The sequence below is a fragment of the Entelurus aequoreus genome, linkage group LG28, assembly GCF_033978785.1.
Source record: "Entelurus aequoreus isolate RoL-2023_Sb linkage group LG28, RoL_Eaeq_v1.1, whole genome shotgun sequence".
NCBI classification, from domain to species: Eukaryota; Metazoa; Chordata; class Actinopteri; order Syngnathiformes; family Syngnathidae; genus Entelurus; species Entelurus aequoreus.
The window spans coordinates 24561422-24574621 of record NC_084758.1 but is presented as its reverse complement, the minus strand read 5'-3'; the positions used below and the strand labels follow the sequence as shown (position 1 = coordinate 24574621).

Sequence of the window (13200 nt, the reverse complement as noted above, 5' to 3'; positions counted from 1 at the left end):
TATGGGTGTCCCGCCTCGTGCATTCTTCAAGATGAATCATGCAGCCAAGGGTTTGGACAAATGCATGCAGAAATACTGCTCATGATAACTAAGAGTTTATTTCGAACGTGTTTGATATTGAAGAACGTCACCAATGTGTACTAATATACAGTATATATAATTGTTCCGACGTTTGTTTGGCTTTTAATTTATAGTAAACATTCCAAAAGCTGGTTCAATATGTTCACAGTGTGGCACGTATTTGTAACAGTGTTAAAGTTGTTTATACGCCCACCCTCAGTGTGACCTGTATGGCTGTTGACCAAGTATGACTTGCATTCACTTGTGTGTGTGAAAAGCCGTAGATATTATGTGATTGGGCCGGCATGCAAAGGCAGTGCCTTTAAGGTTTATGGCGCTCTGTACTTCTCTCTACGTCCGTGTACCCCGTACAGTGGCGTTTTAAAAAGTCATACATTTTACTTTTTGAAATCGATACTGATCATTTTGAAACCGGTACCCATAATTTCCGATATTACATTTTGAAGCATTTATCGGCCGATAATATCGGCAGTCCGATATTATCGGACATCTCTCATTTTGATCATATCTATTTACTCGCAAACTTTGGAAGTCTTCTGGTGTTATAAATCATATATATACACTACCGTTCAAAAGTTTGGGGTGACCCAAACAATTTTGTGGAATAGCCTTAATTTCTAAGAACAAGAATAGACTGACGAGTTTCAGATGAAAGTTCTCTTTTTCTGGCTATTTTGAGCGTTTAATTGACCCCACAAATGTGATGCTCCAGAAACTCAATCTGCTCAAAGGAAGGTCAGTTTTGTAGCTTCTGTAACGAGCTAAACTGTTTTCAGATGTGTGAACATGATTGCACAAGGGTTTTCTAATCATCAATTAGCCTTCTGAGCCAATGAGCCAACACATTGTACCATTAGAACACTGGAGTGATAGTTGCTGGAAATGGGCCTCTATACACCTATGTAGATATTGCACCAAAAACCAGACATTTGCAGCTAGAATAGTCATTTACCACATTAGCAATGTATAGAGTGTATTTCTTTAAAGCTAAGACTAGTTTAAAGTTATCTTCATTGAAAAGTACAGTGCTTTTCCTTCAAAAATAAGGACATTTCAATGTGACCCCAAACTTTTGAACGGTAGTGTATATATGATAATAACTTCAATATAAAGGCAACTTGTTTTTCCATTCTACTGCTACTTTAAATGTATAAACAAAAACAGACTATCGTTTAATCTCAGTAAAACTAAAATAATGCTATTTGGTAACAGTAGAAGAGAAAGTCAAACACAAATACAAATAGAAGGAGTAAATATTGAAAGGGTACCAGAAAACACATTTTTGGGTATAATGATTGATGATAAATTGAACTGGAAATGTCATGTAAAAAATATACAACATTAAGTAGCAAGAAACACATCAATAATGAATAAAGCAAAACATGTTCTAGACCAAAAATCACTTCATATTCTCTACTGCTCGTTAGTGTTACATATCTGAGTTATTGTGCAGAAATATGGGGAAATAACTGCAAAAGTACACTTCATTCATAAACAGTGTTACAAAAATGATCAGTTAGAATAATACATAATGTTGGATATAGAGAACATACAAACCCTTTATTTATTGAATCAAAGATACTGAAATTCCACGACATAGTGAATTTGCACACAGCTAAAATTATACACAAAGCAAACTATAACCTGCTACCCAAGAATATACAACAATTCTTCTCAACAAAAGAGGAGTAATATAATCTTAGAGAGAAATGTAATTTAAAACATTTGTATGCTCGTACAGCACTTAAGACCTTCAGTGTATCAGTATATGGACTTAAATGATGGAATGGATTAAGCCAGGGGTCTCCAAACTTTATCCCCTGAGGGCCACACACGGAAAAATTTAAGCATACGGGGGCCATTTTGATATTTTCCATTTTCAAACCATAACAAAATATATAGATTTTTTTTTTTTTTTTTAACCTTCAGGGCTCCCGGGGACCAGTCAAGGGTCAAGGGTCAAGGGTCTCAGTCATTAAAATGTTAAAAATAAGTCAAATTATTATTATTTTTACTTCAGGTTGATATCAAAAAAAAAAAAAAACAGGTTTTATGCCCTTTCTGTCAAAGACAACTTTGTGTTTTATAGTAAAACTGAAATATGCAGTATTTAGTCATTAAAGCCCTAAAAGATCAATAATGCAGGACACCATTGATTTGAATTCTTTAATATTTTTGAGTAATCACAGTAAAAAATTAAATAAAATCCCACTAAATATTTTTGGGATCCAAAAGGTCCCCCACTCATAAAGTGATACATTTTTATGAGGTTTTTTTTTAACTTTTCACACTTAAATTACGAGATCAACTTCAGATATATCTGTCGATTTTACGTTTGAACTATTATTTTATTGGGGCGGTATAGCTCGGTTGGTAGAGTGGCTGTGCCAGCAACTTAAGGGTTGCAGGTTCGATCCCCGCTTCCGCCATCCTAGTCACTGCCGTTGTGTCCTTGGGCAAGACACTTTACCCACCTGCTCCCAGTGCCACCCACACTGCTTTAAATGTAACTTAGATATTGGGTTTCACTATGTAAAGCGCTTTGAGTCACTAGAGAAAAGCGCTATATAAATATAATTCACTTCACTTCACTTATTTTCTTTGTCTTATGCTCTTGTCAAATAAAACTTTGATGTTTTTATATGGCAACCACACAATATATGCAATATTTTTTCCACATAAAACATTTTAAAGTGACATTTTTTTAAGTAATAATTCATTGTAACATAGATTTTTTGTCTTTTTTTTTTTTTACGAGCAATGGCAAAAAAAATAAAAATAAACAAAGACAAAAGAAAAAAAAACAGCCTGCATGGCAGTTTTGTGTCAACATTGCAACGTTTTCTCGTTAGATTTCACCTCGTTCCACTTTTTTAAAATGTTTATTTTTGCAATACTATCAATTTTGCAATTTTTGCAGAATGTGTGGGGGGCCGGTAAACGATTAGCTGCGGGCCGCAAATGGCCCCCGGGCCGCACTTTGGACACCTCTGGATTAAGCAAAGCAATCAAACAATGTACTAATATGATCCACTTCAAGAAACTCTTCAAACTTAAAGTGTTCAGTGTTTCCCATAAACTGCCAAGATACCTGTGGCGGTGGGGGCGTGGCTATGGGCGTGGTCACCATGACACCATCGAGTAATTTGCATAATTTACTACAATGATATGATTTTCTCTAAATAGGCTCAAAAAATGTATACTTACTATTTAATAATAACAGTTTTGTTTTAAACGTCCATCCATCCATCCATCCATCCATCCATTTTACAATATAATTACAACACTTTATGTACATATTTATATACAGATTTGAACAATAAGTTATTCACTGAAATATATTTATTGATTGTGGTTCTTACAAAAAATATATCTTATAAAATATAAAAGCTAAAATGTCTCTTAAAGCTCTGCCCCTTTAATTAGTGCATACTAAATAATTTAACTTTAGCCTACTACTACAACCATATTATTTACCAGCAACATAAAGTGAAACAGAGGCAGAGGTGTCCTGCCACAGTCAGTAACAAATAAACAGAAAACAGTAGTGGTCAAATACAAATAAGGCAACAAGAGAAATATCCTACACTTCTCTTTTGTAAAGTAAATCTAAACAGCCTATATGGGCATCTACATCAACTATATGTGGGCTCTGTACCGAGGATGTCGTTGTGGCTTGTGCAGCCCTTTGAGACACTTGTGATTTAGGGCTATATAAATAAACATTGATTGATTGATTGATTGATATGATTTGCCTGAGAAGCTGGAAAGGACAAAAAAAAATAAAACATTTTTATTTTATTTTATTTGTGGCGGATGTAATTCTTTCATGGCGGGCCATCCACAAATAAATGAATGTGTGGGAAAAACTGGTGTTTACAAAGTACAAAGAAGAAGAACCATGATAAATATTCTGAATTTATTTCATCCATCCATTCTTTTATTCTCAAAATAATCTTACTTATCTCATCATATGAAATATAACTTACTTCACCAATTATTATTTATTTATTTATTAATTTGTATTGTGATTACTTATGGAGTATATTGTGAATAAATTGAGAACAGGAAGTGAACAAAAGTTTTAGCAACTGTTACGTAAAAGAAAAGGGGTAGTATTAAATAAGCTCTGCTTCTTCCTACTCCTTTTCGAACATGTTGAAAAGAGAAACTGGAAATTGTGATGTAGCATGTTGCATGCTTGCATGTTCCAAATAAACTCAAACTCAATCTTGAGTAGACTCCTTTAAAGTGTATAAGGTGGCGACTTGTCCAGGGTGTACCCCGCCTTCCGCCCGATTGTAGCTGAGATAGGCTCCAGCGCCCCCCGCAAACCCGAAGGGAATAAGCGGTATAAAATGGATGGATGGATGGATGTTGAAAAAGTAGATAAAGTACAGAAACACAGCTTCAGACACGCAGCAGGGCTGACTAAAAGCACTTTAAAGCATGTTCTTAACTCTAGGACTCGCTTCAAACCGGTGAAAAGTAGTGTCGTATGGGACCTTTTAAGGGCAGCACCAAGTAACGTGTGCTTCCTTCATGCATGTTAATTCATTTTTTTCCACCACCAGTTGCGGTCCTGCTGCTGGCAAAGCGGGCCGAGGTTGGGGGATCACCGCGACCTTCTTAGTGGCCTGAGAGCTGTCTTGGCACGCTGTGACTGATGCAGATTATCATAGCCGGAGAAAGCCAATTACTCCAGTCATCATGTCACCCTTCGGGGCCCTCTTAGTGGAATGAAATGCATGACGGTGTTCTTGTGCCAGACAGTTTTGTATTTTCCCCTTCACCCCGGCTCAGAGTGCTAATAGCGCCGTCAATGGGGGCCTCAGAGCCCTCCTGACTCGGGTGAGCTTCCGCCTCACAAAGCAAGGGAGGTCGAGCCTCTTGGAGGAGCCGAGGAATTAAATTCTGCTTTTGTCTCCTCTCGCTATGCACCACAAAAGTGATTTTTTTATCGTGACAGTCGAGCGTCCTTGGACGGCTCTCGGGCTGCGCATTCCTACGTCGTGTTGCGGCGTCTTGTTGGCGTCTTGCGTGGGCTGAACAAACGGCAAACATCAGATATTTGTTTTCTTTCCAGAAACAAGCCAAAGGGGCGGGATTCAAACAAGACGGCTGCGCGTCTGCCATGTACACCGACTACAGAGCCAGCAGAGTCACAGGTAGGAGGCCTGGATGTTAGCTGTGACTGAAGATTGCACTCTTTTCATGGGCGTCGGGACCGCCATGTTGACATAATGGGAATAATCTGGAAGAGTGTCGTCCCAATATTGGTATCGGTACAGGTGCCAAAATGTATTTCGATTAGTGTTTTAACAATACCAATATTTTGGTACCGTACTAAAAAAATTTCTATACTTTTCGGTATTTTTCTTAATAAAGGGGACCACAAAAAATTGCATTATTGGCTTTATTTTAACAAAACATCTTAGGGTACATTAAACATATGTTTCTTATTGCAGTTAAGTCCTTAAATAAAATAGTGAACATACAAGACAACTTGTCTTTTAGTAGTAAGTAAGCAAACAAAGACTCCTAATTTAGTCTGCTGACATATGCAGTAATATTTTATGTCATTTATCTACCTATTATTTTGTCAACATTATTAAGGACAAGTGGTAGAACATTAATTATCAATCTACTTGTTCCTTTACTATTAATATCTGCTTACTTTCTCTTTTAACATGTTCTATCTACACTTCTGTTAAAATGTAATAATCACTTATTCTTCTGTTGTTTGATACTTTACATTAGTTTTGGATGAAATTTAGGTATCATTCCGATACCAAGTAGTTACAGGATCATACATTGGTCATATTCAAAGTCCTCATGTGTCCAGGGACATATTTCCTGAGTTCATAAACATGATATACATTTAAAAAAATGAAAGATGTTGTGATGCCAAAAAAATATTGACGTAATCATAGTAGTATCGACTAGATACGTGCCTGTACTTGATATCATTACAGTGGATGTTAGGTGTAGATCCACCAATGGCGTTTGTTTACATTTTGATGCCGGTGAGCTACGGTGTGTAGTGAAGCATGTTTAGCTATTCCTCGTCCTGCAGGGATGATACTTGTAAGAAACATACTTTATTTGTCACCATGGAGACCAGGATTAGTGATTTAGAAGTAGCTAAAACACTGCAGACTTCAGATGGAATTTAGCCGCTAGCTAGCTAGCCATGTCTTAAAGCACCTCTTCCTGAGGGTGTTTCAGTGTTATAACTTCACATTTATCTTTACTTTTTAAGCCAAATTGCGTCCGTTCTCCCTTTTCCAGTTCATTTGATCATCTATTAATACTCCCAAAAATCTGGTTTCTTTTACCCTTTCAAGATCTACTCCGTTTATTTGTATTTGTGTATGATGCTCTCTTCTACTGTTACCAAATAGCATTATTTTAGTTTTACTGGGATTCAAAGAAAGTCTGTTTTTGTCAAACCATCTTTTTAATTTGTTCATTTCTTGTGTTATTATGTGTATTGTCTTCTGTGTGTTCTCTACTGAACAGAAAGCAGTTAAGCAAATAAAACTAACTTTAAGTCCTTTGTAACTTTACAAATGTCGTTTATATAAAGATTAAACAATCTTGGTCCCAGCATTGATCCCTGGGGTACACCACAAGATATATCTAGCTGTGTTGACATATTTTCACCCATCTTCACATATTGCTTCCTGTTGGTTAAATAGCTTCATACCCAACCCTCTGATGCCATATCGTTCAAATGTTTTTATTAAAATATCATGATTAATTGTGTCAAATGCTTTTGTTAAGTCCATGAATACTGCGGCCGCACATTCTTTACCATCTATTGCATTGGTAATTTGCTCTGTTATTTTGATTAATGCTATCGATGTTGAGATATTTGCTCTGAATCCATATTGGTTCTCCACGAGCGTTCCACTTTTGTTGATAAATGTACATTATGTGATCGGGTATTGAATAGTTTTTCCATGATTTTGGAGAATTGTGGAAGTAGAGAAACAGGTCTGTAGTTTGTAAACTGGTGGATGTCTCCATTCTTATAAATTGGTACGTCTTTCGCAATTTTCATTTTGTCTGGCAATTTGCCGGTTAGAAATGATAGGTTGCTGATATGTCAGAGGTTCGGAAATTTCTTCTATAACCTTTTTTATCGTTACCATATCTATTCCATGACAGTCTGTTGTGGTCTTGGATTTACAATTTTTTTTACAATTTTGATTATTTCTTCTTTTGTCACATTCTTAAGAAACATCGAATTGGGATTTTTGTCTATGAGCTCACTCAAGTCCTCACCTGACCCATCATCTACATTTGGAATTCTTTGTTCCAGATTTGTTCCGATATTACCAATCAATCAATCAATTAAAGTTTACTTATATAGCCCTAAATCACAAGTGTTTCAAAGGGCTGCACAAGCCACAACGACATCCTCGGCTCAGGTCTCCGCTCCACACGCTGTAAGTCTTTGCTGTCGTCCAGCATTCTGTTTTTGTTTACCTTGTCGCAAGTTCAGTTTTACTTTCGTTTTGCATAGCCATCCCTAAGCTTCAGTGCCTTTTCCTTTCCCTTTTGTTAATTTTTGGTTTAATCATTGCATACCATTTTACCTGCACGCCGTCTCCCGCTGTGCTCTGCATATTGGGATCACGACAAACCATCCTCGACGCGTTCCGACTTCTACAAAGCAATGAACTACCTGCTGCCACCTACTGACATGGAGTATTACATGGTTAACCTGCCGAGCTCTATACAGCACAGACACTCGACAACGGCACATTATTTGCAGATTATAATTATTGGTTTGCAAAAAAATATTTTTGGGGACCAATTAGGTGAAGTTGCAAAATTTCCCGCGGCACAGTGGTTGAAAAACACTGATGTAGACCACAAGGAAGTGTTTTACATTTATAAATAATAAATAATAATATGACTACTTTAATGCGCCCTATAATCCGGTGCACCTAATATATGAAAACAGATTAAAAATAGACCAAGCGGTAGAAAATGGATGGATGGATGGCATTCATGGGCAGTGCGCCTTATAATCCGGTGCGCCCTATGGTCCGGAAAATACGGTATATTTGCCGGGTCAAATTATTCATTATTTATTATCGGTCGACTTCAAAGTAATACACTTTCCGGTAAAGTTCCTTCAATTTTGATTCGCCGAAAGTTTTATCGATCACAAATACTGCATTTGTTTTCTTTTGTGTTATTTTTTTAATGAATTAAGTAACGTTTATGACAACCTTTTTCCAAAACACAATATAGAATGTGAGATATAACAGGCTAATGCATACATTTATCATTTGTTTTCAAAACGCTTGCAAAAAAGTGGCACCCCATAAATCAGGGGTGTCCAAACTTTTTCCACTGAGGGCCGCACACTGAAAAATCAAAGCAAGCGGGGGGCCATTTTGATATTTTTTTATTTTAAAAACCAATACAATAAATATATAAACAAATATACATGTAGGCCTCCACTCAGGCTTGATCCCGGTGAACTAAAATGGTTTTGGTCAAAAAAAAACAAAAAAAAAAGTGTCATTATCTAGTATTATTATTATTATTGAAAGTTTAAATCTCTAGATCAACATTAGGTCTATCCGTCAATATAACGTTTTTAAACATTTAAGTTGTATGCCCTTTTTGTCAAAGAAAACCCTGTTTTTTTATGGAAAAAACACCAAATATGCAATATTTTCCCCCAATGAAATTTTAAAGTGGAATATTTGAGATTAAACAATAATTGGAGCCTTACAAAGGTCAATAACTCATAACAACATTGATTTTAATTCATTATTATTTTTGAGTAATGACACACACAAAAAAAAAAATCCCACTAAAATTATTTAACATCAAAGTGTTAAAAAATATATTATAAATGTTTTATACTGTTTACTTTTAACACAATAATCTCGAGATCAGCTTCAGTTCTATCCGTCAATTATACTTTTAATTGTTGTTTGTGTTTTTTGTTTGTTTGTTTCAGGCCCTTCTTTTAAAAAAACAAAACAGCTCAGTTTTTTATATGGCAAACAAAATATGCAACATTTTCCCCCAAAAAATACCTCAAAGTGGAATATTTAATGTGACATAATTGGAGCCTTGAATAGGTCAATAATTCATAATGATGTTGATTTCTCGTCCATGCCTTCATCTCCTCCAGGCTTGATTACTGCAACGCACTCCTCGTCAGGGTCCCCAAAAAGAGCATCAAAAAGCTCCAGTACATTCAAAACAGCGCAGCGAGGATCCTGACGAGAGTGCGCAAGCGTGATCATATCACACCTATCCTCAAATCACTCCACTGGCTCCCTATTGCATCCCAGACCCAATTTAAGATCAACCTGCTCACTCACCAATGCATCTACGGCGACGCCCCCTCCTACGACCTCACAACAAACTTGAAAAGTCTAACAGATTACTCTTCATTCACAATTGAAGTTAAAAAGTGGCTTTGGAGCAATCAAAGCTGCTCACACGGTCACTAAGATGGGCATTATGTTTGACACATCAACCTAATGTGTATTATATTTATCCATGAGAGCATTTTTATTGTAAATTGTGAGGTGTGTGTGTTAAAATCAAGGTTGTTTTTACAAATGATGACAGATGTGAACAAAAGCATGTATTGTCTGTGTGATGATGTAAATGAGGTGTGGTTGTATTGTATATTAAGTATGTGTCCAAGAAAGGGCATTTTATGACTTTTTTCTTAATACTTGTGTATGATTTTATTGTCATAATTTTATTGCATGATTTTTGTATCCCTTTAATTTAGGTAGCCAGGGACTGCAGATGGAAATTAGCTATTTAGCTATAATCTGGTACAGAACATATCTGTCTTTGAGCTTAATGTTTCTGTACATTGTCCCTTCAAATAAAGACTAAACTAAACTAAACTACCTCATGGACCTAGTTTCCCCTCAACCCCCTACCCGCAGCCTCCGCTCCTCAAACACTAACCTCCTCAAACCCATCAGGACAAAGTTACAATCTATGGGCCGCCGGGCTTTCTGCTCGACCGCTCCCGAACTTTGGAACGCTCTCCCCGACCATCTTAGAGCACCACAGTCGGTCGACCATTTTAAGAAGGGACTAAAAACCCACCTTTTTAGCACAGCTTTGATCTAATTTCTCTGCCTTCTTGTTTTTAAATGCACTGCTTGCTTATCTGTTTTTTTTATCCAGTGCTTTCAGGCTCTTGTTTCTACTTTATCTATGTTTCTGTTTTATCTAGTGTGTGTCATGATTCATTTCTATTTAAATTTTTTATTATATATTCTTACTTTCTATTTTTATTTTTAATACTTTGTAGCACTTTGAGATTTTAACAAATGTAAAGTGCGTAACAAATGCAATTCATTATTATTATTATTATTGATTTTGATTCATTATTATGTTTTAAAGAAAGAAACAGCCTGCATGGCAGCTTTGTGTTATTAGAGTAAACATTGCAACATTTTCTTGTTACATTTCACCTGTTTACTCTTTTATACCACTTTTTATGTTGTACTTTTTTTTTTTTTATATCATATTTTTAGAATGTGCCTTGGGGCCGTTCAAAACATTATTGCGGGCCGCAAATGGCCCCCGGGCTGCACTTTGGACACCCCTGCCATAAATGTACTTGGGACCCCATTTTTATGACTTTTATGACATTTTGAAGATTCCTAGCGCCAACACTGGGTGTCAATAGTAGAGAAGCGGGTGGTACCTTGCACTGATCATTGTCACCTTACAGAAAAACTACAATGCATGGACTTCTCTGGTGCTTCGAGAAGAGACAAAAAACTCTTCCGACACTCTGTGACAGTTTAAAAAATGAGGAGGGAGGCTGGAAAAGGCGGCCTTTTTTTTTTTTTAGTCGCTGGCTGCTAGATGGCCGCGTCCTCTGCCATTATTCTTCCGCAGCACAATATGCTGGTGATAATGAGCGCTCCGTCTGATACACTTGGCCTTTCTCCTCCTCCCTGCTCGCGTCCTACTGGCTTTTTTATTTTTACACCGCAGACTTTCCTCTCTGTTTGCCTTCAATGGGTCAGCTTTAATTACCTGCCTGTCACTTTTCCCTCCTCTGCTCACCGTTCTTATATCCGTCTAAAGATGGTGAGGACGTCCGTTATCGTTAATCAATGTAACTAACCGAAATTGAACAGAAGTCAAGATTGGCTGCACGCACAAAGCATGTCTTCCGTCCGTGCCTGCAAGGTCGTCAGCCGGGAGCCTTCCTTCACAGATGTTTGGCTCCTTTAATCCCATATCTGGGTGGTGGAGCAGTGGCAGGGACGTCTCCCTACCTCTACCACGCCTTGTCCTTCCATCGGAGCCATAGCCAGAAGCTTCCTTGTTTTGCTTCTTCATTGGCCCTGCTTAGTCTGAGGCCATTGATAATCAGAGTCTTTAGGGAGCCTCCAGTGGAGCCTCTACACCCGACTTTACCAGGCAGTAGTGTTGTCCCGATACCAATATTTTGGTACCGGTACTAACATGTATTTCGATACTTTTCGATACTTTTCTAAATAAAGGGGACCACAAAAAATGTCATTATTGGCTTTATTTTAACACAAAATCTTAGGGTACATTAAACATATGTTTCTTATTGCAAGTTTGTCCTTAAATAAAATAGTGAACATATTAGACAACTTGTCTTTTAGTAATAAGCAAGCAAACAAAGGCTCCTAATTTAGCTGCTGACATATGCAGTAACATGTTGTGTCATTTATCATTCTATTATTTTGTTTACATTATTAAGGACGAGCTGTAAAAATGGATTATTAATCTACTTGTTCATTTACTGTTAATATCTGCTTCTATATACACTTCTGTTAAAATGTAATAATCACTTATTCTTCTGTTGTTTAGATACTTTACATTAGTTTTGGATGATACCACAAATTTGGGCGTTAATCCAATACAGGATCATACTTTGGTCATATATTCATTGTCGTCATGTGTCCAGGGACATATTTCCTGAGTTTATTAACACGGTAAACCTTCAAGGTACCGTATTTTCCGCACTATAAGGCGCACCGGATTATAAGGCGCACCTTCAATGAATGGCCTATTTTAAAACTTTGTTCATATATAAGGCGCACCGGATTATAAGGCGCATAGAATAGACGCTATAGTAGAGGCTGGGGTTACGTTATGCATCCATTAGATGGAGCTGCGCTAAAGGGAATGTCAACAAAACAGTCAGATAGGTCAGTCAAACTTTATTAATAGATTACAAACCAGCGTTCTGACAACTCTGTTCACTCCCAAAATGAATAAACAGCAGTTTTATTATTTTCCCCGAGGTAAAGTCAGTGACGTGGTGTTTTGTTTATCTTTTAACAACAGCAAGGTATAACATGTAGTGCAACATTTATATCACATAGTGGAGGGGCACTTTTCCATGATTCAATAAACACGTAAAAAACAGTGATACTGTTACGGTAAATCAAACGTGCAATCACAATATAGTAACACTCGAAATAGTGCAGAGCAATAACAATATATCAATAACTCAACGTTGCTCAAACGTTAATGTCACACAACACACAAAATAAACATGTAAAGCTCACTTTATGAAGTTATTCCTCATCCACGAAACCCTCGAATTCTTCTTCTTCAGTGTCCGAATTAAACAGTTGGGTGTCTCAGCGTGTCTCTTAATAGGAGCCATTTTGGGGTCTTTACATAAACACACAAATGGAAATGAAACGGCACGCCTCGCGCAGTCATATATCCCAGCATGCAACGCCCGCTTCTTCTACGGGGGAAAATGAAGCGGGCGGCTGCTCACCGTAGTTGCGAGACCTGTTTTGGCTCAATATTGGTCCATATATAAGGTGCACCGGATTATAAGGCGCACTGTCAGCTTTTGAGAAAATTGGAGGTTTTTAGGTGCGCCTTATAGTGCGGAAAATACGGTACTCAAAGCGCTTTGACACTATTTCCACATTCACCCATTCACACACACATTCACACACTGATAACGGGAGCTGCCATGCGAGGCGCTAACCAGGACCCATCAGGGGCAAGGGTGAAGTGTCTGGCTCAAGGACACAACGGACGGGACGAGGTTGGTAGAAGGTGGGGATCGAACCAGGAACCTTCAGGTTGCTGGCACGG

General features: G+C 37.4%; 1 protein-coding gene across 4 annotated transcripts in view; it reads left to right on the top strand.

Annotated features, from left to right (window-relative positions):
* The window catches only part of enox2 (ecto-NOX disulfide-thiol exchanger 2), a 491895-nt gene that overhangs the window by 76069 nt on the left and 402626 nt on the right, over positions 1–13200 (top strand). For 2 of the 4 annotated variants that reach the window (XM_062039943.1, XM_062039947.1), the window contains exon 2: positions 5168–5249. The exons of 1 other annotated variant lie outside the window; for it this stretch is intronic. In XM_062039943.1, the coding sequence (XP_061895927.1) occupies positions 5216–5249 (34 nt within the window). In that variant the 5' untranslated portion in view covers positions 5168–5215. Of the gene's footprint in view, positions 1–5167; positions 5250–13200 lie in introns of those variants that run through there. One more of the 4 variants, XM_062039946.1, reaches the window with a different exon arrangement.